We start from the raw sequence: 23957 nt of genomic DNA, 5'->3' as shown, positions 1-23957 counted from the left end.
GCTTAGTTTTAACAAGTCATCAAGGGCCACCTTGGTGCCAGTCCTGAGCCCGGATAAAATGGGATAGTTGCAGCAGAAGGGGCATCCGCAAAAAAAAAAAAAACATGCCAAATCAATGTGCAGAAAACATCTCGCTGTGGTGACCCCTGAAGGCACAAGCTGATTTGATAATCTTGTAAAAACACCATCACGGCGGCCATGTCCATAAGCATAATGGCACCCCCTGGTGTATTTAACGTAAATGCTTGAATGGACTATTCGTCTATAATATAGCGACTGTAAACTTGTTACATTGTTAAAAAGACTGAATGATTTAAATAAAGGCAAGACTTTGCCAAAAAGCTGCCCATGGGAAATGTCACGCCATAATATGGTGTATAGCAGAGCGTTGTAGTGAATGCCCAAGTATTACTCCCTGTATTATACTGTACCATAGTGGTAATAATGTGCAGGTCCTGCCAGGCTAGCTATATTAACTTTTGGAGGAGACTTTAGGCTGTCACTTTAGACTGTTCCAGTGTACGTACCATAGCAGCAACACCAAACTGCATATGACAAAGTGAAGTAAATAAACTCAAAGTGACCAGATTACCACATTACACTGTCTGAAATCGCATGTGATTTACAGTAGATAATGACATTAGCTGTGTGTAGAAGATTAGGCAATACACACAGCTTAGTGTTGCACGCTGTTCTCTGCTTCCTCATTCCGCAGCCAGTAACCTCAGCTCTCATGGGACAGCTTCTGATGGCCTTTGCAACAATAATGATGTATTGTTTAAATTTCCTTCTCAGTTTTCAGAGACATCTGCAGTTTTCTCACAGAAACTGATGGTATTAGAAGATAAGCACCATGGAGTTTCATCCATTGCTGCTGATATTATTTGGGTCCTTTCAGACGGTGACGTCTCAGGTACCTGGATGGACTGAAGAAGTGGAAGGTAGTGGTAAGACCTATAATGCCAGTATAGAGGAAAAGCTTAAATAAAAAAAAACATTTTTATCTTATTGTTATATGAATGTTTGTCCAGTTGTGGTGTATAAAGAAACCAATTAAGTTATTTTACTCTAGCTGGGACAGAATGGCTTCTCCAACCTGATTTCATAGATGACACATATTGGTCTGGGTCAGCGCCACTTTGTCTAGGAGGCTGTAGGGCGCGGCACCAGGAGATAAAGAGAGATCGCTGTGGAGATTCAAGCTGCTGCTGGCTTGGCTACAAATCCCTGTGCAGAGGTAAAAGTTAGACGTGACTGCAATTTCGTTGTAAAGTCACTGTAAAGTCACTCCATCAGGTCAGCTTGTTGTCCTTAACATTTTCTCTCCTTTTTGTGGCAGTGAACTGTGGGAGGCCAGATGTGGACTATAATGGAATAGTGTATGGTAATGACTGGTGGGTGGGCTCTGTGGTGAGGTACACCTGTCGCTCTGGCTTCATGTTGGTGGGAAATCCTACCAGATTTTGCCAGCCTAATGGCCTCTGGACTAAAAAACCCTCATGCCTTCGTGAGTAAAGAGTGACCACAGTGAAACAAAGATTTATTTTGGAAAACTTTTAGCTTATGACATGTTTTCATCCACCCATTTTGCAGGCATGTGCCAGCGGGGACGCATTGAGCTCAGTGAGAGGGAACTAAATGGGACCTGCAACTCCACCTGCACGTTTAAGAGCTACGTTGGCCCGCCCAAACAAGGCTGTACACAGATAGACAACTGTAAGAAGAAAGAGACTGGTTGGAAGAGGTTCTTTGCACAATGTGTCCCTTGCATTTGTGACTGTGCTTTATCGTGTGGTGAGTAGTTTTCTTTACTACACGCTTAAGAATAAACGCTGGATTGGTTGGAAATGGAAATACATTTAAATGTTGTTGTTTTTTTTTTGTGGAATTCTTGCTTCTCTATTAATATTTTTAGCATCTGGAGGCTAAAGCATGGAGATAACACTGTTGACTATGCAGTGGGACCTCAGAAGATAAAGAAATACACTAACAGCTTGTACACCACAGAGCTGAACTATGCTGTTGTTACTTCATCCAATTCTGTGGACAATTCAGTGGACCAAATCTGGATGTTTTAATACATCAATTATTCACTATGACATACTAAAAACAATTGTTCCTTCTTTGTTTCTAATGTCTATACAGGATTTTACATTATGAAACATGTGAGTGCCTCAAGTTCCAATTCCTCTGTTTTAGTGATATAATAGAAGCTTAGCTGAACTGCTACAGTCAATCTGTGTGATCAGGGTAGCGAGAGGGCAGAAAAGAAAAGTGAGGTGAGAATTTTCTTATTTAAAACAGCCTGAGAGGTTTGTCACACTTGAGTCAAACTTTTATTTGAAATTTAAAATGAATAGCTTAATAGTTAATAGTTTCAAGTTCCCGCTGGTGGTTTCTGATTCTAATAAAAAGCTAATTTTGGGAACAGAAATTGTACACCGCATACTATTTGTTAACCTGTTGTATTATGCGGAATATTTCCTACATGAATTCATATAAAAGTAGTATATGACTTTTGATTTAACATGTGTGTCTGTTAAAACATTTATGTTAACTGATACACATGTTGAGACACATGTTATGAGAAATAGAAAAAACAAAGACCTAAAGAGAGTGAAACCACAGAGATTTGTCTCTGTCACAACCCTCATGTTCTCAGTCCATCTGTCCAGGAAGGAGCTAAAACCTTAATCTTGTTACAAAGGAGGCTCAAAGGTCGGAGTGAACAAGTGTTGTAGATGTTCCACTATGCACAGATTGTATTGGTAGAGAGTGTACTAAGTGCACCGTAATTTCAGTTGTTTCTTGTGAGGAAAATAGCAGAAAACAGCTATTTTATTTTGAAAAATCAAATGTTTATTTTTATCAATGGAATGAATACATGTGTAATGATTGTATTGTGCATTTAAAAGACAAAGTGGAACAAATGACACTGCTGGCATATTTTCCAATATTCAACAGAAAAACTGTGTGAAGTTTAGAATGTTTGAAAGACATTTGTGCTTTTTGATGATAATGGTGCTTCATTAACTGCAGCATTCTACAGTATTAACTACAGTATTCATACTTATAACAGTAGATTTGAATTTAAAGCTAGTTTTCTAGGCTTTTGGTCATCTTTCCAGCTTATTTGTGTGTCCAGCACCTTCTTGGTTTGTTGCAGTGTGCATTTTCTCAGCGTGTTTCAACGGCTGAAAACAGAAACTCAAAGGCTCAATCTGATGCCGATTCCTTAGACTGTTTTCTTGAGTTGAACATTATGCACTTAGATTCTTTTGATAACAGTGCTCATCTTGGCATGTGTCTTTTCTCATATGATCGCTGTGATATTGTTGTCATTATTCTTGATACAGTAAACAGTACATTGTAATTACCTCTAAAGGTGTCATAAGTTCTATCCATCCATTATCCTATGTGGTCTGCGGAAGGGCTGGAGCCTATCCCAGCTGTCATTGGGCAAGAGGTGGTGTACAAAGACACCTTAGACAGATCGCCAGTCTACCACAGGGCCACAGAAACACATACACAGACAGACAAACATCACACTCACATTCACACCTACGGGCAATTTTAGATTCACCAATTATATGCATGTTTTTGTACTGTGGGAGGAACAGAGTACACGGATGAAACATGCAAACTCCACCGACACTAACTGTCTAAGGTTAACTAAATGTAAATAAAGGTTACATATATATACTTTGTGATTATTTGCTCATATCATCAATATTTCACATGCCTAGAGAGTAGAATTAGAATGTGCAAAGACACAAGTCACTTTTAGTTTGTGCATGTGTTTGAAGTTTATTAGTCCCAAAAGCCACTAGATGTTGCTGTTTTTTTTATTCTTACATATCAGGTCACAACATTTAGCACCACTTTTTACTTGATAGGCACTTGATAATCCAGAAACTTCCACAAATGTTAAACTGCAAATAAAGTTTGAATCTCTTTCCTTGAAGCCTTTCTGCTGCATACAGTGCAGTTCATCCCTTTTTGGACCAAGTGCTGAACCTAAGGATGATGTGTTCATTTGCAGTAGGTCTGTAGCAGCCAATTCCTGTCAAAAAGGGCCAGGATTTGAATCAGACAGGGTTTCATTTTGGTTCAGATGAAGATAGGTGATGTGCTACTCATTTGGCAAGATTTTACAAGAAAATAAGGAACTGTTTCCGCATGGTCTTTAGTCCAAAAACAAACTATTATATTAGATAATAAGTGTGGCAGTAAGTGAAAGGATATCCAGTTCCTCTCCCTCATTACAGCTGATTAAACCACCTTCACTTACGGAAACTCTCGAGAGGATACTCACCCACGTCGAGCCTGGTGTATTCTCCTGAGCTCTCTGACAGGATCTCCCAGTAAGTCTGCTCATGCTCATTTCCAGCTACTCCATTCACACTCTCCAGATATAGGCCAAAGTTTGGGTCCTCCTTGACTGTGAACCTGGCAGATACATTAAGAGTCAGGAGTTTCTTTAAGAGCAGAAATATGTCATTATAACCTTTAACATGTAAAAGTTATAACTGAGACACTTTTAAGAGCGAAGGAATGCGGAGATATTAAAGGTGATGTCTTACTTAAAATCCTGTTGTGTTTCCTGCAGTCTCCTCAGAGCACTCAGCAGCACACCTCCCTCTACCACAGAGCTAGAGTACGCCTCAGGAGCCATGTTAGACAGGTCATTTTCCACAGACAGCCTGATAAGAAGAGACCCTGGATCTAAATGCCATGAAATGTTAAATTATAGCAATGCTTTCCATGAAACATGCATACAGAGAAGTTTTATTCTGCTAAAAATTCACCTTCATTGAGAGACCCTTGTGCCAACAAGAGAAAAAAGCTCAGAGAGAGTAGAGCTGTTGATCTCAGTGCCATCCTGTATGATCTTTTCTTTCAGATGAGTGTCAAACAGCACAGATCCTCACTATTTATATTGTAATACTGTACCTTCCTATGCACACTGCACCTAACCAATCCCAGAACACCTTTATCTTTAGCTGTCACCTTGTAACTTTGCAACTTTGTAGATATTCACAATCGCAGACTGAATCTAAAGCTAACTTAGATGTTTGCTCTTTTCTCAGAAATTTGACAGTCCATCACTCTTAATGTGTGGTCACTCCAAATGAATTGAGAAACACTTACCTCTGAACTGATATAATGATCATTTAGTTGATTAATAATCTGCCCTGTGATGTTTCTCAGCAGGCATGAATAAGATTGTTGTTGATAATTTATGTGACAAATGCAAGAAAGATCACCTATTTGTCTTTTTTCTAAGGACAAATATTAAGTTATGCAATCAAGATATGGCAGCTGAAGTAGAATACCTTCCCTTTTCAGAGCATGTAACACTTACTGTACTGAAGCCTGAAAACATTACTTTTCTTTATTTTGGAAACTGAAAGAGGCTAAGTTACAGAAAAACAAGACCATGGTGCAAATCATGGGCTTGATCATAATCTCAAAGCTTTGACATGATGGATTCAAATGTCCATGTTGTCACACATGGCTGAAAACAGATTATGAGAGGGAGAGAGAGATGGGTTGCTGCTGAAATTAAAGTAATTGGTCTGAATAAGAGACAGGTGAGATTGTCTAAAAGTGGCTTTGATTTCCTCTCAAGGGTGATGTAAGGCTTTGAGGGCCCGCTTGAACGCGAGTAACCCCGTCTGTTCTACCGAAAATAACCGGGGCACTGCAGCATCAGCACCAGGCAGCTGCGCAGGTGCAGCCTTTAAAGAGACAGAGGGGCCTAAATTAACTATTCCCCATATTTATTTAACTGTCCAAAACAGTGTAATGACTGGTGACCGCGATGGGGCCACATTTATCATCCGTATGAGCGTTGTGTGTGAACACCGATAAAGAAAAAGTAATAATTTTCACAATCTGGCCATGTCTCATTTTCTTTGCCTCATTCCAATTTCTCACGATTTCCCTGGAGACAACAAACCCAAGTAGCCAAAGATTAAAAGATGGGAAACTTAAAATATTTAAACTGAATTTAATATGGAAATTTTACGAAACAGGCTTTGAGAAAAGATTTGACTGAATCAAAAGTAATTTCAACTTTTGAGCCTAAAAGACCATAAAAACCCCAAGCAATGCCTTCTATACAACTATACTATCAATTAATCTATTTTAATTCACAGGTGTTCTGTAGTTTGTTTTAGATTTTAGAGGTCCTCAAACAACAGAATGAGTATCAGGAGGAAACGATCAAACGCAAAACGACATGTCCCCCCACCCCTCCGCTAGTAGCATCCTGCCAGCAACGCCCTGCATCCCAGACCGGCGTGCGTACCACACAGACGCACTAACCGGTAAGAGGATAACGGCGGCTGCTCCACATCGAGCTGCTACTGATGCTGCTGAAGTATCTGCAGAGCCGTTTTACTGTTTTTGTTTCGCCCCCGATGTCAGCGTCTGAGGACTGTCATCAACACCACTGCTGAGGATGCGTCTGAATATTTCGACGTGAGTTCAGGACGGATGGATTTAGCGAAGGGAATAATCTAATCGAGAAGAAACATGACATTCACCCTGCTCCCCTGACAATTCTCTGGGATGCAGTCATAGTTTGAGGCCGGATATGATTTCAGTCTTAGGACCTGCTGTAGTGGATGCGGGATGGCGTGCGCCGCACCCCGAGGGATACTGAGGAGGAGAACACAGCTCATTCCTTTGGTATTTCACAACCGATCCGGATTTTTCCAGGACTGTGGCGCACAGTGAGCATCTTATTGCTTTTAGGCTGTCTGTGACTGTGTTACGGGACCTTCTCATAGAGCGGGATTGCACTATATTGTCTGACAGGATCAACCGAGCGCTGTTGCTCTCACCCACAGAAGATAACAAGGGCTGAGCTTCTCATCTGGTCATTTCAACGCACAATAATAAGTATGTCCAGTGGGTGCGTGTGTGAGTGTGCATGTGCAACGCAGCATACCGAAGGACTAAAGATTTCCTCTGAACAGGCTCAGTTATGACACATCTCCCCATTGCCATGTCTCTTTTCAAAACTGCTCTGTCATTTTCAGGCTAAATAGAGACTTATGTTTCCATTCATCCATTTGTTGTTTGAGGAGCCGGGAGCATCCCTCATCACTGACAAGTCAGTGTAGACTTCAGAGTCACCACACCACTGCAAAGCTACACACACATTTAATGATCATATTTCATCCACTTAGGAGATCTCTACTGCAGCTGTGTGTGCTCACATGTCCTGGCTTTGGGGCCCCACACAGCAGAACATGGAGGCCTTCATCTGACTGAGAGGCCATTAAAGTCTCTCTGTGTTTCACGGGGCTTATATGTAGGCTGGTAATGGAAATTCACTAATGGCAGGATGATCAATAGAAGCCATGGCCAATTTACTTCACTCATCCTCCTTACATGAGGATATTTTAGAACTCATTGGTCACGGGTAGTAAAAAGTAGCTGCTGGGTACTACTACACTGCACTGTATGGCAGCAGTGGTTGTTTGTATACAGTTATTATGTGTGCATGCATGATATGAGTTTAAGTGTGTATGGGAGCAGAATTTGACTTTCTTTGCACAGACTACAGATGTCTCTCATTTCTTTGCCTGTGAGAAGAGTGGGGACTGCCTCACGTTCATCAAAATTACAGTAACCATTTGTCTGACATCAATAGTTTCACATAATGATCTGTTGATGAGGTGAAATGTGTATGAACTAGTCAGAGCTAATAGCAGCTCAGCTCATCCACCCAGATGGATCTGTAGATATGTCCTAAAAAGCAGAATATTTACTAACTTATGTTTGGCCCAAAAGGACAATGTTCTGTGTCAAGTCTGTTTCGTTTTACCTTTGTATCTGCCCACAATGTTTAAAGCAACCTTAAATATGTAATTTGTATAGTAAATCCAATTTCAACCCAAATTGTTTCTCAACTATTTTGACAGAGTCAAGAGATTTAGTAGACATGAAATCCACCTATGTGATGAATCTCTCAAATGAAAATACCATTTGCATTTGTCTTACGAATATGTTTTTGTATCATTCAAATTAACATAGACAAATATATCTGTATCTACTTTAGCAATCCGGGAGATCTGGTTCTACTTTAGAACACTTTCAATAGCTACTTTGGTATTTATAGGTAACAAAAATGTTAAAGCCTTCATGGCCCACAAACGTCTACTCAAACATCTGTAGACCACTCATTCAAAGTAATGCATTGTTTAAACTACAGTTTCCACATTCATCTGATCCACACTGAGGTACATGTTACTGTAATTAGCATTAATTATCAAGCACCTTTTAAATACCAATCCTGCTCTAAATATTGCTTTAAACACGACCTTTTAAAGCTTTTTCTCTGTTGCTTCACACTGTATCTATCCATTATTTAAGTCCACCTTCAATTTCACTATGGTTCTATCATGCAGAGTGTGGAGAAAGCACAATTCATTTAGAATAAAACACACTTAGCTTTAAACACTGCCCATAAACATATTTAAACAAAGAACTGAACTGTTTGTAATTTAGAGCTAAAACACTCACATAATGCTATGGATACTTCTCATTTGCATCACGCACATGGCACTTTTAGTCTGCTTCATTTACTTATTTAGTGCTGGTGCATTTTTGGTAAATACTTACTGACCTTTACTTTATTAATGAAATAATAATAACATATTTGGAATAAATTTTCAATGCCAAATGTACCACATACATTGTATAGTGATGTTTTGGCAACAGTGTGTTGGTTCAGTTTGAGATGGTTGGAAGCTAATGGATCAGCAGGCTTTATGTGGTTTTAACAGACACTTCCGACAGGCCTTCTTGTCTAGTAGGAAATTTTATGTGAATCAGCAGTATGAGTGTGCTGCAGGGTTGAAATGAGATCCTAACTCCTCACACTCATAATCTCATTTTCCTCAAGCTGCTAGCTTATAAAATAAACTATAATCAGATCATGTCTAGCACTTGGTTTAAAGTCAATGTCTGCAGTCATTCTAAAATCATTCCTGCAACACATGTTCTGAGGGTCAGACAGTCAACCAAATGGAAAGCAATTTAAATTAAATGGGAGCATGTTGTCTTGTTTACCGGTCATTGGATTTAATGTTTGTTGATTGCAGTGTCTTTTGTGATTCATATAAAAAATCCGAAGAACTTTATTTGTGACAATTAGCCTGTATAAATGCGGAAATATGAAAGATAGATTTAAAAGTTTAAACATCTACCTCTGAAATCAAAAATTGGGTGTAAACAGTCTAAAAACTGACTCTTCATTTTTTTGCAGACTTTCAGCATGGCTGAGAGGACTCTGGAGCAGGGCACGGTCAGCATCCCCATGGAGGAGTCTAAAGTCCTCGTTGGAGCACCTCAAGAGGCACCACTGCTCACTCACCTGAAGAAAGTTGAGAACCACATCACTGAGGCTCAGCGTTTCTCCCACCTCCCACGTCGCTCTGCTGTGGACCTTGAGTTTAATGAGCTCTCGCACACCATCCGGGAGGGTCCCTGGTGGAGGAGGAGAGGTACTGCAAGCTTACTTCACACAGTAACTGTGATGGATGAGCAAGAAAGCACCACCCATGATGATCAATATCTGGAGTGCAGAAATATCAAAGGAGCCATTAAAAAGCCTTTGTGACATTTAAGAAAAACATTTATTCCTTCAGACACACACACACACACACACACACACACCATATAGCAGCCAGTGAGCCTGCAAACCGTGCTGCACTCAGCAGAGTTTCGACATAGTAAATAATTTACACTCACAGGTTGGCTTGCTTATCTTTTCCCTGTGTTGTCTGACAGTAGGCGGTGGCACGGAGTGACGAATGATCCGCTCACGAAATATGGAAAGCATTTAAACTCTCCACCCTTCTGAATGACATGTCTCCTACTTTTGGTCATCTTTGCTTGTCAACCAAACCACCCTCAGTAAACTATTATATTTAGCTGTTTTTTTATGGTTTGTGTATTTAACAGGTGAAGGGACAAATGATAATGTATAATATTGATTTGCATTATAGTAGTGTTGGCTGTTCTACTGTGAAACAGAAATGTATAGAGTATTCATGGGGAGGAGCATAGATAGGATGAGGAGCAAGACATCTATAAATTGGTTTTGCTGCATTGCATAGATGCACATGTCTTAGCTTTTACTAATAAAGCAGTGTCTGTTATAAGGCTCACTTCTGATTTGGCTCACTGAACCTCCTGCTGCATACATCGTGCTTAGTATAAACCTTTCTGCCTCTTGATTTACCTACAACACAACAAGCCCCACCTTACTTTCTAATAAGCATGTGACTAATATTTGACACATGCTGTAGTTCGTTCCGAGGGGCTTGTGGGTGTTTGTGTCTCATTTAACCAGCTAAGATTAGAGCTGTTTCTCTGCAGTCGCTGTCTCTCTGATCAAAGCTGTAAACAGGTGTAATCACACAGAGATTAACATTGTTGTTCTGTGGTGTGTTGCTGTGATTACTTCTCCTTGGGAAATTTTTTTTTATTATTATTATTTATTTATTTATTTTTTGCTGAATTATACTGAATGTGAATGCAATTATACAGCTGGAAGACAAAAAGAGAGAAGGATGATGTGCAGCAGGAACCATAAACCTTAAATATGTAACATCATTTGTAATTTACTAATTTACTGATCGGTTTTAAGCTTTGAGTCTCTGACACACTACTTATGAGTCATTTCTAAAAACAAGAAGAAATTACTAAGTATGACTCTATTCCATAAATTAACAGGAAGACACCATAAAACAGTAAATGTACGGTTGTTTCTTTCATCATAAAAGGGCTCCAGAAGGTTAGATAATGTTTGGGCTGCCCTTTGTCCGCATTTGATCTTCTTGGCAACAACAGCCATATATTCCTGTTAGGATGAAGCTGCTGTGACCTGTTTTCATGTTGAGGGTATTTTTATTCTGAGGGGGATAACTGTTGAAACACTATCCTAGCTATGGAAGGGGAAAGACAGGAAGGGAGGGAGAGCAGGAAAATGTTTACACACCTCTCAGACATTTCAGCTCTGCATTTTGTTGTGCAATTGCTTCATTGCTTCTGCCTTGATGATTTCAATTTTTAAGGAATAAAAAGAGTGTTGCCATGTTACAGATAAATATCGTGCTCTGTGCTTCCTAGACCATGATATAGTTTTAAGTATCACAGTGCTTCCTGCTTTGCATTTACTTGCAGAATGGCTATAAAAATTTATGAACAGACTTTGAAAAGAAAGTTTGTGCATGCAGCTCACAGAGCATTATAGCAGTCTCGTTTCTTATGTTGTAGATTGTGTGATCAGAGAAAGGGGGGGCTCATGAATTTGCAATATAAGGAATTGCAGCTGTTTTGTCAGAGTATATTAGCTAATAAATGTCCTGATGTCATGGACAGGGACACTGTGAAATCACAAAGCACACAAAACCAATTTTATTCCTTTATTTTGGTTTTGTTATGCCCTGCATTATATAGCTTTAGAGCCATTTGTATCATGGCTTAGCACATGCCCAGTCATTAGTGTGTAGCACATACAGCACAGCTTTAGATCATTAATATGCACCACATGCCTTAACAAGGCTGCTTCACTGACAGCAGACTGCTCTGCTGTCTGAGTAGAGGCTGACTGATGTAATAATACGGCAAGTGGGGAGGGTGCACTATCATTGGACTACTTAATTGCTAAAGTGAGGGTTTGAGGGGGGCTGGATGCTCTTGTGAGACCCTAATTATATATTCTGGGAAGGAAGAAGCATCTGTCCAAATAGAGAAGAGATGTCTAAGGCAAGGGAGACAAGGGTGATAACAAGTCAGATTATATATAAATCAAGATATCAATATCTGGATAGTTCTAAAACTCTAAAACTGTTTGTTTACTGTTTCAACTAAGCATCAAGAAATAGGTATGTCAGGAAATGTGTCAAGAAAAACCCTGGGCCATTGCAGGGCACTGACCATTTTTACATTGTGCAGATAAGTAATTTCTTTGGTTCTTGTATTGACGCCACTTAGTGTATTATATTTTTGCTTCTTCCTGGAGTGTTCCAGGGTGGGGTCAGACAGGCCTGATTGGCCACCTCAGATTTGCCCCACCCTAACCACCTAAGGTACCTAAGATATAGTCCCTGCTGTAGAACTTTTTAGCACAAAGGAGAACTGACCAAATATGAAGCTGAAATAAATAACGGTTATGAATAGATTATTTTTGTAGCAGGTGCAACCAGGCAGATTGACCTGGCATAGGATGGATTTTTACCTCTGTTTATAATTATATTTTTATGAGCCTTTGCGGTTTAAAATAGCAGAAACTTTGTACATTTTACATTTTCTACTCTGAACAAATACACCATTAGCCTGTTAAAATACAGTTTTTTGAATTTGAATTTAAACCTTTTAAATCATTTTTCAAATGTGCCACCATAATTTCAGTGTGTGCCAATATCTGTGAGTTCCCCTTCTGCAGTAAAATCAGGCAACCATCTGTATAACCATCCATAGAAGCAACTTAAGAAACTTTGCTCTCTCTCCTTTTCAGGTTACAAAGCACTGCTCAAGTGTTTGTCGGGAAGATTTAACAGCAGAGAACTGATTGGAATCATGGGACCCTCTGGAGCCGGGAAATCCACTCTCATGAATATTCTGGCAGGGTACAGGTATGTTTAAGTGTATGCAGAAGGTTTAGATTCTCTTACGCATAGTTTTAATTTGATTATGTACTGAAGTATAAAATGGCTGCAACATTATTTCATTTTTTGTTTGGAAACAGGGAGACAGGCATGAAGGGCCAGATCCTGGTGAATGGACGCCCAAGGGACCTGAGAACCTTCAGGAAGATGTCTTGTTACATCATGCAGGATGACAAGCTACTGCCACACCTCACTGCAAGGGAGGCCATGATGGTGAGATTAACAACAAAAACTTCTAACATTTAATGTCATCCTGCTTTTAATTAATTACATGTTTAATTCTGACTTTTAGGTTTCTGCCAATCTGAAACTCAATGAGAGCACCCAGGTCAAAAAAGAACTTGTAAGTATGGATATGCATAATGCATTAGTTATACAGCATTCGTTTTCAGTCGGGGACATGCAAAACTACAGATGTTTGTCCACATCAGGCAGCTGTTTAAGTAATTTATACCTAAACATTTTCAAAACAAACACAATTCGATCCCACCATCAAGGAAGGGGTCAGACAAGATGACATTAAGTACAGTGGTCATCTATATACAGGAAATCACATACCTCTAAGATCCATATGATCCACAGAAATAAACCAAATAAGAACAAAGAGTGGCCTCATTGCTAGTAGTTTCATTAAATAACAATTTGACTTGTATTGTACAAACACAAATATTTTGCAAACGTAGCCTCCCACTCAACTCAGAGCCATGAAGAAAGCTGACACTGCAGAAAAAAAGGCAGGACATTATAAAGTTGATGTCTGATTTCTTATCTGCATCCGAGTTCTTCTACATCATGACATGACGTATTTCAATATTGTCACACCGGGGCATGCAATTATAAAAGTCCTCTCTCCCACCTCTTTTGTACCAACAATGATTCATTCACTTGTGTCCAAGGTGGACGAGATCCTGACTGCCCTCGGTCTTCTGGAGTGTGCTCAGACACGTACCAACTCACTTTCTGGTGGTCAGTGTAAAAGACTGGCGATTGCCCTTGAGCTGGTCAATAATCCTCCTGTCATGTTCTTTGATGAGCCCACCAGGTAAAATGTCCCTCTCTCACTTTAAATCAGTGTAATCCCAACACATACATGGAGTAAATAGTGCATCTGTCTCTCGGGTTTCCTGTCTCACCTTGTTTCTAGTGGTCTGGACAGCTCATCCTGTTTCCAGGTTGTTTCCCTCATGAAGTCCCTCGCTCAGGGAGGAAGGACAATCATCTGCACCATTCATCAGCCTAGCGCCAAGCTCTTTGAGATGTTTGATAAGGTAACTAATGCTTGTCGTGTTCAACACGTATCTATTAGCTTTTTACATACTTCTGGATACTTCTAGCCACAGGTTAGAGTGCTTCATTTTCCTGCTGACAAGAAGTCATAGTTGATGTCTGTTGTTTTGTCTGGCGTTCATATATTATTCAGGGAGTAAGTGAGTTGGAAATTATGATTGATTGCTCTTTACCTGTATTCCTTATCTACCAGCTGTACATCCTCAGTCAGGGTCAGTGCATATACAAGGGCACAGTCCCTTACCTCATCCCTTATCTGAAGAACCTGGGGCTCCACTGCCCAACCTATCACAATCCTGCTGATTTCAGTAAGTCAAACATGCCCAAGCAAACAAGTGACTGTGTGCCTATCTTTGTAAGTGTATTTTTTTTCACTAGCTTGTCCACTCTACTCCCAGTCATTGAAGTGGCATCCGGGGAGTATGGGGATCTGAATCCAGTGCTGTTTGAGGCAGTTCAAGGTGGTCTTTGCTCTGATGAGGGCAAGAAGAACTCAAGGGACTCCTGTCCATCTCAGTGTCACAGTGTAAGTGAAACCAGCCATTTAACCTCATTTAACCTAAGTTTTTCTTTGCTTGATTTGAGGGACAATAGTTGTAAGACCCACTACATGGTCAAAGTGTATGTGACAGAAATAACAAACTCCCCATTCATCAAACAAACTAAAATAATGTTGATTTCCTTTAATTACTTATTTGAACCTTAAATTTGGTTATAAAAGATCACTACCAAACAAATCGCATTCCACTGAAATAGGAATGATGCCATCCTTTCCTGTCCACATTAATGCTGTTTAGCCCAACCATTGCACCTCTCTGCTCCATCTCCTCAGCCCCTCCTATAGCTTCCTTTTGCTCTCTGTTTCTCAAATTCATACGTCACGTTTGATTAGAGTATCAGCTAAAGGCTGATTCAAAAACCCACCAAACACGTCCTGTATTATTCTTCCTATAATGTTGCCCTTTTCTATTCTAAATATTTAATTAGTTTATTGATCATTTTCTGTTGGCCTTTCTAACTTCTTCTAGATTTTTCTCGGTAGATATGAGTTAGTAACTGTTACCACAGACAAAGAAATTATGTTACAATAGTGTCCATAACCTAAATTTCAGCCTATTGTGTCTTTCATCAGATTTTATTGCCTGATTTAGGATAGTGTTGTACCAGTAGGCATCTTTCATTAATTACCCAGCTTGCTCTGTAAGTGACATAACTGTGCATTCTGTGTCTGGAAGTTTTAATTACAGTTGGTTGCATAAGTTTAAGCTCATTTTGAAAAGGCAAAATAAATGAAACAATTCTTCTTTAATCAATATAATATTGAATCCACAATCTGCTAGTAGAAATGTTCCTTCATCAGAAATTAATTTAATTAATTTGTAATTATTTTTATTGAGGGGATGCAAACTTTAGCACCAGTATAATTCCCATTATCTTACTGTCACATGCACTATTTGACCATTAACATTATGTGTGGTTTGCATCCTCTTATACTGAAATGGCTTGTAGGGTATGCAAACTTAACCATAAATCTTACATAATAATAATCCACATTCAGCTAGCACACAATGATCAGATCATTAAAACCTTTATAAAAGTATTATAAAAAATTGAATTAATTAAAGGTATTACAAAATTCTACTAGCTCAATTTGCATTAAATTTTATATTGATGGAAAAACTTTTTATTTTATATTTTGGACATTTTGAAATGAGGGGATGCAATCTATTTATTTATTTCTTATTTTGTTTGTAGTTTAAGGACAAAATGCATTTATGTACTGACATTTCAGCATTATTTTGGGAATCATCTGACATTTTGTACAATATGTTCAATTGCTTGATTGTTGGTTTATTGGTTAATTGTTGATTGGTGGAGAATAAAAAATAATAATAATTAAATATAAAGCTAAAGGCCGGCAGTCTTAGTTTGGCCCAAGATCCCATTGACATGTGAGCTGTTTAGTCTAGAGTAGCTGGTGGGTTGTTGACCTTGTCTACTGTTTACTCCAGGTACAGTGTAAGGAAACATTCTTGCATCTGTGTGTAACACATTCTTACCTTCTTTTTCTACAGGACACGGGTACCCTTGAGAAACACAGCTTTGCCACCAGTACATTCACACAGTTCTGCATCCTATTCAAAAGAACCTTTACTACAATATGCAGAGACACGGTAAAGTAACTATTTTATGAATGGTTCCTGCTCAAATTTGACAGGAATAATACCACTAAGTTTTGAGTTGTGCTGATGCTGCTTTGCTTTTTAAAGGTGCTCACCCATCTCAGGGTAATGTCCCACCTGGCTATTGGAGTGCTGATTGGTCTGCTCTATCTCAAAATTGGAAATGATGCCAGCAAGGTCTTCAACAACACTGGCTTCCTCTTCTTCTCCATGCTGTTCCTCATGTTTGCTGCCCTGATGCCCACTGTCCTGACCTGTAAGATGCTAACTCTAGAGAGAGAGTGGAAACGTTGACTCAGTGTGTGGCATTATTCCGGTTGAAGTGGATAATGTTTTAACTCTGCTGTTGTTTTGCAGTTCCACAGGAGATGTCAGTGTTTGTAAGGGAACATCTCAACTACTGGTACAGCCTGAAAGCCTATTACTTAGCCAAAACCATGGCTGACATACCATTCCAGGTACATTTCTATTAGTTAAATGCACAGTGGTTTGGATATGCATAGAGTAGGATTTAAAATAATGACTCTAAAACATCTCTTGCGTAGGTGATGTGTCCAATCATGTACTGTAGTATAGTGTACTGGATGACAGCACAGCCTCCAGAGGCGAGTCGCTACTTGCTTTTCATGGCCTTGTCCACATCCACTGCTCTGGTAGCCCAATCCCTGGGTCTGCTCATAGGGGCTGCATCAACATCTCTGCAGGTAGGTCCATGTGCATACCTTAGGTTTTACATTTTTTTATGTGTCTTTAAACAATAGTCGGGTGCCAACATGAACACTGAAACTGTTTTGGGTTTTTTTTTTTTTTTGGTATATTTCTTAAAAAGATCACAATGCACTTTTCATGCAAGCAATTGTTAGGCATCAATTAAAAGCATTCCTTCAAAGGCTAGTATGAAAATGATAAATGATTAAATAATGTTTCAGTGTTCCTATGAGGTTCTGACTAGTGTTTTGACTCACATTTAAAAGCGTATAAAACTATTATTTTGCTATTTATAATACTATTATATACTATATATACTATTACTGATTTTTTGTTGCACAGGTGGCCACCTTTGTGGGTCCAGTCACAGCCATACCTGTGCTCCTCTTCTCTGGGTTCTTTGTCAATTTTGACACCATTCCCAAATATCTACAGTGGAGCTCTTATGTCTCTTATGTCAGGTAGATACAGCATTATACATCATTGATTTCTATCAACAGTATTAATAGAATTCTGGCCATTGTTTTATACATGGAGACTGTCTCTGATTTGAAATAACTGATGTTTAAAATGTCACTTCTCAGGTATGGCTTTGAGGGGGTGATACTCTCTATATATGGTATGAATCGCTCAGAATTGGAGTGTCCGGGTCTAGTGTGTAAGTTCCAAAAACCAGAAGAGGTCCTGCAGCTATTGGATGTGGAGGACGCAAAGCTCTACGTGGACTTCATAGTGCTGGGGGCTTTCTTCCTGATCCTCAGACTGGCTACTTACCTGGTCCTGCGCTACAAAGTCAAGTCGGAGCGTTAAGACATTCAATTACTATCGTAGATGGATCCAGACACTCGTACAGCAGTGTGAGATAATAAGCAAACACATTGTCTCTATTGCTCTGTTTGTCACATACATGTACAAAGACACAAATCCTGCAGAGCTGTGCTGTACAATTAGCCAAAATGTACAGTATAAAATCATCTTTAAAACTGTTTCCTATTCAAGAAAAACACAAGTTCAGATTTTTGTTTGACCATCATCATTGACTCTCCGAGTAACAGTATGTCTCAGAATACTATTATCTTCCTAAATTATAGTGTCTGCACCATACTTAAACAGGAACCCTAAAAAAGTAGCAGTAAGCATGTTTCTTTGAATTGAAGAATTTCCGGGCATTTATACTTATTTGGCCACACCAACAAAGAGCCTAATGAAGAATAATCTAAAGCTTCCGTGGTTATGGGGAGTCATACTGAAAGAGTGTGTTCAGTAATTTGTAGCTTTTCAACCTAATGTCTACATCAGAATCCAGTTATTTGATATTTATTTGGACATCACAGATCAAGATGCCACAGGAACAATTTCAGTGGAACTTCAGTGGCAACTTCCCATGCAAGGAAACATCTGTGCAGCTCTCTCTCACTTGTCGGATCATCTTATCCAGTGCCCTTACCAAGACGCTGATGCACAGATGCTTGTGAAAACTGCCAGTGAATTACTGTCCTTGTGTTCCATTTCCAACGTAGATCATTTTCATCTGCATTTTGGCCTGCTGCTGACCATGACAGGATATTTAGGATGATATGTAAAAATGTCCAGCAGCGTGTCTTACTGTGTGATCAGGCCCATGAATACTTTGAAACACATGTGTTTTTGCCATAACTGATAATGCATTCGATGAACTGGCAGCAAAATGTGAAAGCAAGTGTGACTGCTGGGAGAATGCTGTTACAGGTGAAGTGCAACAACCTCTTCTATGGTTAAAGACATGGATGTTTCTCTAGTCGGTGTCTCTCTTTGGACATAATTCCTTGAACTGCTCGTTTCCACTTGTTGTGTGACTCTTTAGCTGCCTCCTCCCCTGTTCCCCTCCTTCTCTTTCTCTCTGCTTAGCTGATGTCTGACAGATGTGTGTTGTCCAAACCAATGCTAGATACTTGAAATGCTGGCTGGGCAGTTTTTGTGCCTCTGAACTAGAATGATTTGAGTTTCTTCTGCTTCATTGTTTGTACATACACCTTATTCTGGTTGTCGCACACTCACACACACACACACACACACACACACACACACACAAACTCACACTCACACTCACACACACACACACACACAGGTACATGTGGACACATGCACTCACACAAGCAAAGATACACTTTTACCCTGGACAATGTTTAGAAGAGCCTCTCATTGTCACAGGGAATCGCAAATATTTTCCAATAGACTTGCTATGAAATGTTTCTTACTTAAACTATGCTTCTTAGTAATCCTTATTATAATGCATAAAATAATGTGAGTATATAATCAATGATTGTACAGTGAGTATGTCATGCTGTAAACAAATGCACTTTTCAATGTATGTTAATTATTTTTTATTTATTTATATTTGGTTTTATTTTTATAAATGTGATGAGTGCTGCTTGAAAGTATAACGGGAAAACAGCAACTGAATGTTGCATGTTCACTTTAGGAATGAAATTTATGAAATATTAAATTTCTGAGAATACCATAATGGTTTAATTTCATCATCCAAATCTATGCATCCTCCTGTTTGAGGAGATGCAAATCCTCTGCCGAACATTTTTAGAACATCTGGAATGAACTGTGCGTCACTAGTGTTAAAAAAATTTAAAAAAGGAATCAGGAGTGTGAAGATAATAAGGAAGTGTGTGAAATGTGCCAGATAGAAGATGGCAAAAAGAAGCAACAATCAACCAAATGTATCATTATGTAGCTACAGAGGTTAGATTAGTAATCATTGTTCAGCAGGTGGAATCTTACAGAGACACGACTGCAAATTCAGTCATTAATTAATAGCAATAGTTAACGTTGTGATGTTTAATTGTTATACCTCCCACTGCTGTGGCATCAGTCAGATGATATGTTTCGTATTAAGAACTTGATTTGACTATTTATTTATTATGTGCAATAACAAACCAATGTTTTTTTTTTACCCCATGAGGCCAATTCATAAAGGGAATACGTGATGTTGCAATATGTAATTTTTTTCACCTTTCATTTTATTTGTGTCTTTCTCGCTTCTCTTTGTCAAAAGAGGCAAATTTGATAGACATGGTTACTGGATGATCCTCTTAGTGATTTAACTAGAAGGACAAAAGCAGAATAATTTACTGTTGATTGTTGCTGGATAAAATAATACAACTTTTAATCTCAGAATCCATTAAGGTAACTGGTTAAGTAGTAAATAAAAAATTTGCATAAAGTTGGTTTTACTGCCAAAAGAGCAAATATGTGTTTTAACATTTCTTGTATCATGGCTGTGACCTTGTTTTGGGAACATATAAGAATCTAAAAAAAAAGAAAACAAAGGAATAGTTAGCAATGCTGAAGTCCAGTCTCGGAAACTCTGTGATATCAAGAAGGAAACAAATTTTTGCTTGCCTTTTACCTCACTTTTGAGTGGCTTTGGATAAAAGTGTCTGCCAAATGAGTAAATGTAAATGTAAATGTTAAGAAATCAGCCTCCCTCTACTGCAAAATGTGAAATATAGTGGGTGCAATTCTCAGTGAGATTAGGCTGTTGATAATGTCCTTGTTAATTTGCTGACCAAAGACAGTAACCTAAACTGACATTCAATCAATGTTTGTAGTAATGTATGTCCCACTGTTTTTCTGATTTCTACTTTTCCTCTTTCAACAGTTTCTTAGGCTGTTTTCCAGTGTCCCCAGGTCAGACAAGTAATCCTTTATATATATAAATACATGTATAGTAATTCAGTTCTAATCAGATTTAGTCATTTGGATGCAGATGAGTCACATTTTAATTCATCATGTCATTATTTGATCTGTTTGTCACTACAAAGCATCTGACTTTAGTGCTATCAATCATGCACAGATACTAATAATAGATAATAATATGCAGGTTATCCCTTTGAAAGGTATGGTTGCCTAATTGGAAATAAGTGATGTCAAGACTGTTTAACACTGGTTGTTCATCTGAATAAATTGTTTATCACTTGCAATTTCATTTAGTTTCTCAACTCAAAAATTACAACCTCTCTATACTGAACGCTGTTCCAAGGATTATAATAAAGATCATTTATAACCTTTTCCCTTGTTCAGTGTGTATGTGATGATATATTTTATGCACTTACTATGTTAGTTGGTGTTATTCCCTTGACACCTGTCTGAAGAGGTACTCCAGAGACATTGAAGCCAGGATTATAAACCTGATGTTCTCCACTGAGCCATCTAAAATGCACTTTCAGTGGGAGGGTAACAACATAAGAGCAGACATACCAAGACGGGAGACTGAAACCCTAGAAGGGAGAATTTTATTTTCCCAATAACCGGCCTCTGTACAATATTGAAGTGTCAGACATTACAGCAGCTAAGATGAGCAGCAAATGGCTCAATACATAAACTGACTGATCGGGGGCCCGGAATGGAATTGTTAGTAACACCAGAGGAGCAAAGCACGAGCTACTGGTAGATATATTAGTCACTCGAAACTGCAAGACCAGACATACCAACCTGCGCACTGCCTGGATTGACTACACGAAAACCTATGACTCAATGCGCCACACATTGATCGTGGAATGCTTGGAACTATACAACATCAACAGGACTCTAGGAAGAACAAATGCAGCTGATCCACTGAAAAAAAAATCCACATGAGAAAGTGACTTCTAGACTTCTATGATGCACTTTGTTTAGTCACATTTTTTATCTGACTTTAGGCAGCCTTTGTTGTAAAAATGAGGCAGCATTGCCCGTCAACAATCTCTACTTTCGCTTATTATTTCACTCAGCTGCGTGTTCCTGTTTGCAGCCCTTTGTTACACACATGTACAGTTGGAAAAGGCCAATTAGAAACCTGGTTATACAAGGCAGATAAATTGGCATTTCCCGACAGAAATCAACCTGGAGAAGCCAGGATTCCCTAATTCCCGAACCTGAATTCAGAAATCACCTTTACAGTTTACATAATACTTAAAAAAATCAGCTTTTGTGAGAAAGCCGACTGTAGCCTGGTTACTTAAGTCCATGTAAATTCAATTATTGTTTCTAGAATCTGTTGGATATTTTAAATAAAATACAATAAAATGTAATGAATAAATACAATAACAATGGAGTGCCCCCCTCCCTCAGCAAGTTATAACATTGTGCTGCTATTTAATTTCAGACTCTCCTCCTGCTGTTAAACTTGACTGGAGTCCTACAGTAACAGCTGTAGTCCTGAACACTCTGTGATCTGCTGAGCTACTTCTGCTAATTGCTCAACTGAAGAACTTTTATTTTTTAAAACTTTGTTAAGTCATCAATAGCCTGCACTGCTGCCTCTGAGCAGAGCATTACCTTTTATCAGGAGAAGGGGAGGCTGACATTCAGCTGACAACTCCCTGACAGCCAGATGAAAGCAGCAATTCTGAGCCACTCTATCTGTAGATGCGAGTTAAATCCTACAAGAATGTTTTTATGGCTAAAATTAGAACAGAGTCTTTTATTTTATCTACTCTTTTGTGTTAAAAATGACTTGGGTTAAAAATCCTACAGTTATTTGCAACCCCAGATATTTAAACAGGCCTCGGACTGTCCATCTCTCTTAACAAATGTTTATTATGATCCCCTGTGCAATTTAATGCAATCGAATACAGCAGCTCTACCATGAATTCTACTTTTACAAAGTTATTATTTCTCAGTTTTTTTGGTTTTTTTGGTTTTGTCAGAAAGGTAATAATTCTGCTATGCGTTTATTATTGAGGCCAATTTGTTTAGTTGAGTCGTACTGAAGTGCAGTATAAGAAAAGGGGGTTCTACTGTTTCAGCCACACTATTTATTTTGGCTTAGTTGTCATTTGAAATAACATCTTATGTGTATCAGTACAACAGCCTTAACAGCATTTTTCAATGCATTGTATTGGTCTACTGCATTTATGTGGAAAGGATGAATCATTTTTCTATTTCTATTTCTTCTTAAGAATTTGGAAAGCTGGGTGTAAACATCATAAAAACATCCTCACCATTATTTAGATGATCCTAAGAGGAATAACTGCAGAAAAACACAATGCAGCATTATGAGAGTGAGTTATTGTAAGTGCTTCCACAAATGTCCTTAATGACTATATTCATAGGGGTTAAGCCGTGCAGGCCAAATTGATATTTATAAATAGTCACATTTCAAAATAAGCTGTGAGTGGGTGACAAAATTCATTTTTATTTCAAGATTTCAATTGACTGGTTTCTAAAAACAAATGAAGAAAGTGAGAAAACGTTCTCACACACATAAAATATGTTGTATATAGGGGTAAAAATCACAGTCTCCATTTCCCTGTTTCCCTATTTTTTATTTGGAAGTCATGTTGAATAAGAATAAATAAAATTAAATTAAAGAGATCTTGTTTGTGCTTTTAAGACCAGATAGGTTTGTAGACAACAGAGACTCCTGCTGGCAAGCTAAGCTACATCACTGTTCCTGAAAGAATGCAGCACTACAATGGGTTAGCCCCAGAAGTACACAAAGAACACTGCAAATGTTTACAAACTCAACACTTAAGTAAAACTGAAAGTGTTTATCTTACAGAAATACTCCACTACAAGTACTGCTTTAAATTCTTTACTTAAGTTAAAGTACAAAATAAAATTTTCAAATATGTTTTAAAATACAAAAGTACAAGCTCTAAGAAAGAAATTGAGATTACTACGATTGTGAAGGCTTAATTTTATTCTAATTGGTAAAGATAGAGATTGTTACGTATGTGATAATACAAGGTCCACTAGAATTTAGAGAACAACATGTATATTTGTTCAAACTGGACAAGCTTTTGGGCATTGAGACAATAATCTCTCAAATACAAACACATTTTAGACTTTTAGGACTTTTTAATACCACAGAGAAATAATTTTAACCTGTTTCACGGTTATACCTGTTAAAGTATGAAAACTATTAATAAAAACCAGCAGGCTACTGGTGTTCATGCACATTGAAAAATAAGGCTTTCTACTTTCAAGTGAGTAACTTTTACAATAGAGCGCAATGACAATCAGCTCTGGCAAAATTAGTTATTTCATGCTGTTAAGCCAAGTGGTGCGAAAATGTTATAACTATAGGATGTTAAAATTTGAATCTGATATA

General features: G+C 38.4%; 3 protein-coding genes across 4 annotated transcripts; 2 read left to right on the top strand and 1 right to left on the bottom strand.

The window, feature by feature from the left end:
- The first annotated feature begins 1103 nt into the window (after nt 1–1103).
- On the top strand, nt 1104–2636 carry si:ch211-117m20.4 (uncharacterized). Its single transcript, XM_067491861.1, has 4 exons — nt 1104–1237; nt 1340–1507; nt 1594–1794; nt 1916–2636. Exons 2-4 carry the CDS (start codon nt 1438–1440, stop codon nt 1927–1929), a joined length of 285 nt encoding a protein of 94 aa, XP_067347962.1. The 5' UTR covers nt 1104–1237; nt 1340–1437; the 3' UTR covers nt 1930–2636.
- Nucleotides 2637–2860: 224 nt separating this feature from the next.
- Nucleotides 2861–4967, bottom strand: LOC137107822 (cobalamin binding intrinsic factor-like). 2 transcript variants are annotated; one of them, XM_067491859.1, is made up of 4 exons: nt 4809–4944; nt 4584–4703; nt 4316–4449; nt 2861–4063 (listed from the first exon to the last, which is right to left on the bottom strand). In XM_067491859.1, exons 2-4 carry the CDS (start codon nt 4673–4675, stop codon nt 3990–3992), a joined length of 300 nt encoding a protein of 99 aa, XP_067347960.1. In that variant the 5' UTR covers nt 4676–4703; nt 4809–4944; the 3' UTR covers nt 2861–3989. The 2 variants fall into 2 exon arrangements, with proteins under 2 accessions (XP_067347960.1, XP_067347959.1); XM_067491858.1 differs by having other exon boundaries at nt 2868–4063; nt 4584–4725; nt 4809–4967.
- A 1244-nt stretch (nt 4968–6211) lies between these two features.
- Nucleotides 6212–20931, top strand: abcg4a (ATP-binding cassette, sub-family G (WHITE), member 4a). The gene is made up of 15 exons (XM_067491857.1): nt 6212–6909; nt 9284–9521; nt 12542–12659; nt 12773–12905; nt 12985–13035; nt 13589–13734; nt 13837–13960; nt 14173–14287; nt 14378–14505; nt 16055–16153; nt 16250–16418; nt 16520–16620; nt 16708–16866; nt 17213–17331; nt 17455–20931. The coding sequence occupies exons 2-15, from the start codon at nt 9293–9295 to the stop codon at nt 17678–17680; spliced, it is 1917 nt and encodes a 638-aa protein (XP_067347958.1). The 5' UTR covers nt 6212–6909; nt 9284–9292; the 3' UTR covers nt 17681–20931.
- The last annotated feature ends 3026 nt before the right edge of the window (nt 20932–23957 follow it).

The sequence above is a fragment of the Channa argus genome, chromosome 22 (assembly GCF_033026475.1).
Source record: "Channa argus isolate prfri chromosome 22, Channa argus male v1.0, whole genome shotgun sequence".
In the NCBI taxonomy this organism is placed as follows: domain Eukaryota; kingdom Metazoa; phylum Chordata; class Actinopteri; order Anabantiformes; family Channidae; genus Channa; species Channa argus.
Note: the sequence above shows the minus strand (reverse complement) of the source record. Positions and strands in the feature narration are given on the sequence as shown.

What these genes read in the sequence shown, in the direction of transcription:
- si:ch211-117m20.4 (XM_067491861.1), top strand. Translation starts at nt 1,438, where the DNA reads ATGTTGGTGGGAAATCCTACCAGATTTTGCCAGCCTAATGGCCTCTGG. An exon ending in TAAAAAACCCTCATGCCTTC is followed by an intron (nt 1,508 to 1,593) that starts GTGAGTAAAGAG and finishes CCCATTTTGCAG; the next exon opens with GCATGTGCCAGCGGGGACGC.
- LOC137107822 (XM_067491858.1), bottom strand. Translation starts at nt 4,881, where the DNA reads ATGGCACTGAGATCAACAGCTCTACTCTCTCTGAGCTTTTTTCTCTTG. An exon ending in GAAACACAACAGGATTTTAA is followed by an intron (nt 4,450 to 4,583) that starts GTAAGACATCAC and finishes TGTATCTGCCAG; the next exon opens with GTTCACAGTCAAGGAGGACC. An exon ending in ATACACCAGGCTCGACGTGG is followed by an intron (nt 4,064 to 4,315) that starts GTGAGTATCCTC and finishes CCTTTTTGACAG; the next exon opens with GAATTGGCTGCTACAGACCT.
- abcg4a (XM_067491857.1), top strand. Translation starts at nt 9,293, where the DNA reads ATGGCTGAGAGGACTCTGGAGCAGGGCACGGTCAGCATCCCCATGGAG. An exon ending in TCACAATCCTGCTGATTTCA is followed by an intron (nt 14,288 to 14,377) that starts GTAAGTCAAACA and finishes CTCTACTCCCAG; the next exon opens with TCATTGAAGTGGCATCCGGG. An exon ending in CTACAATATGCAGAGACACG is followed by an intron (nt 16,154 to 16,249) that starts GTAAAGTAACTA and finishes TGCTTTTTAAAG; the next exon opens with GTGCTCACCCATCTCAGGGT.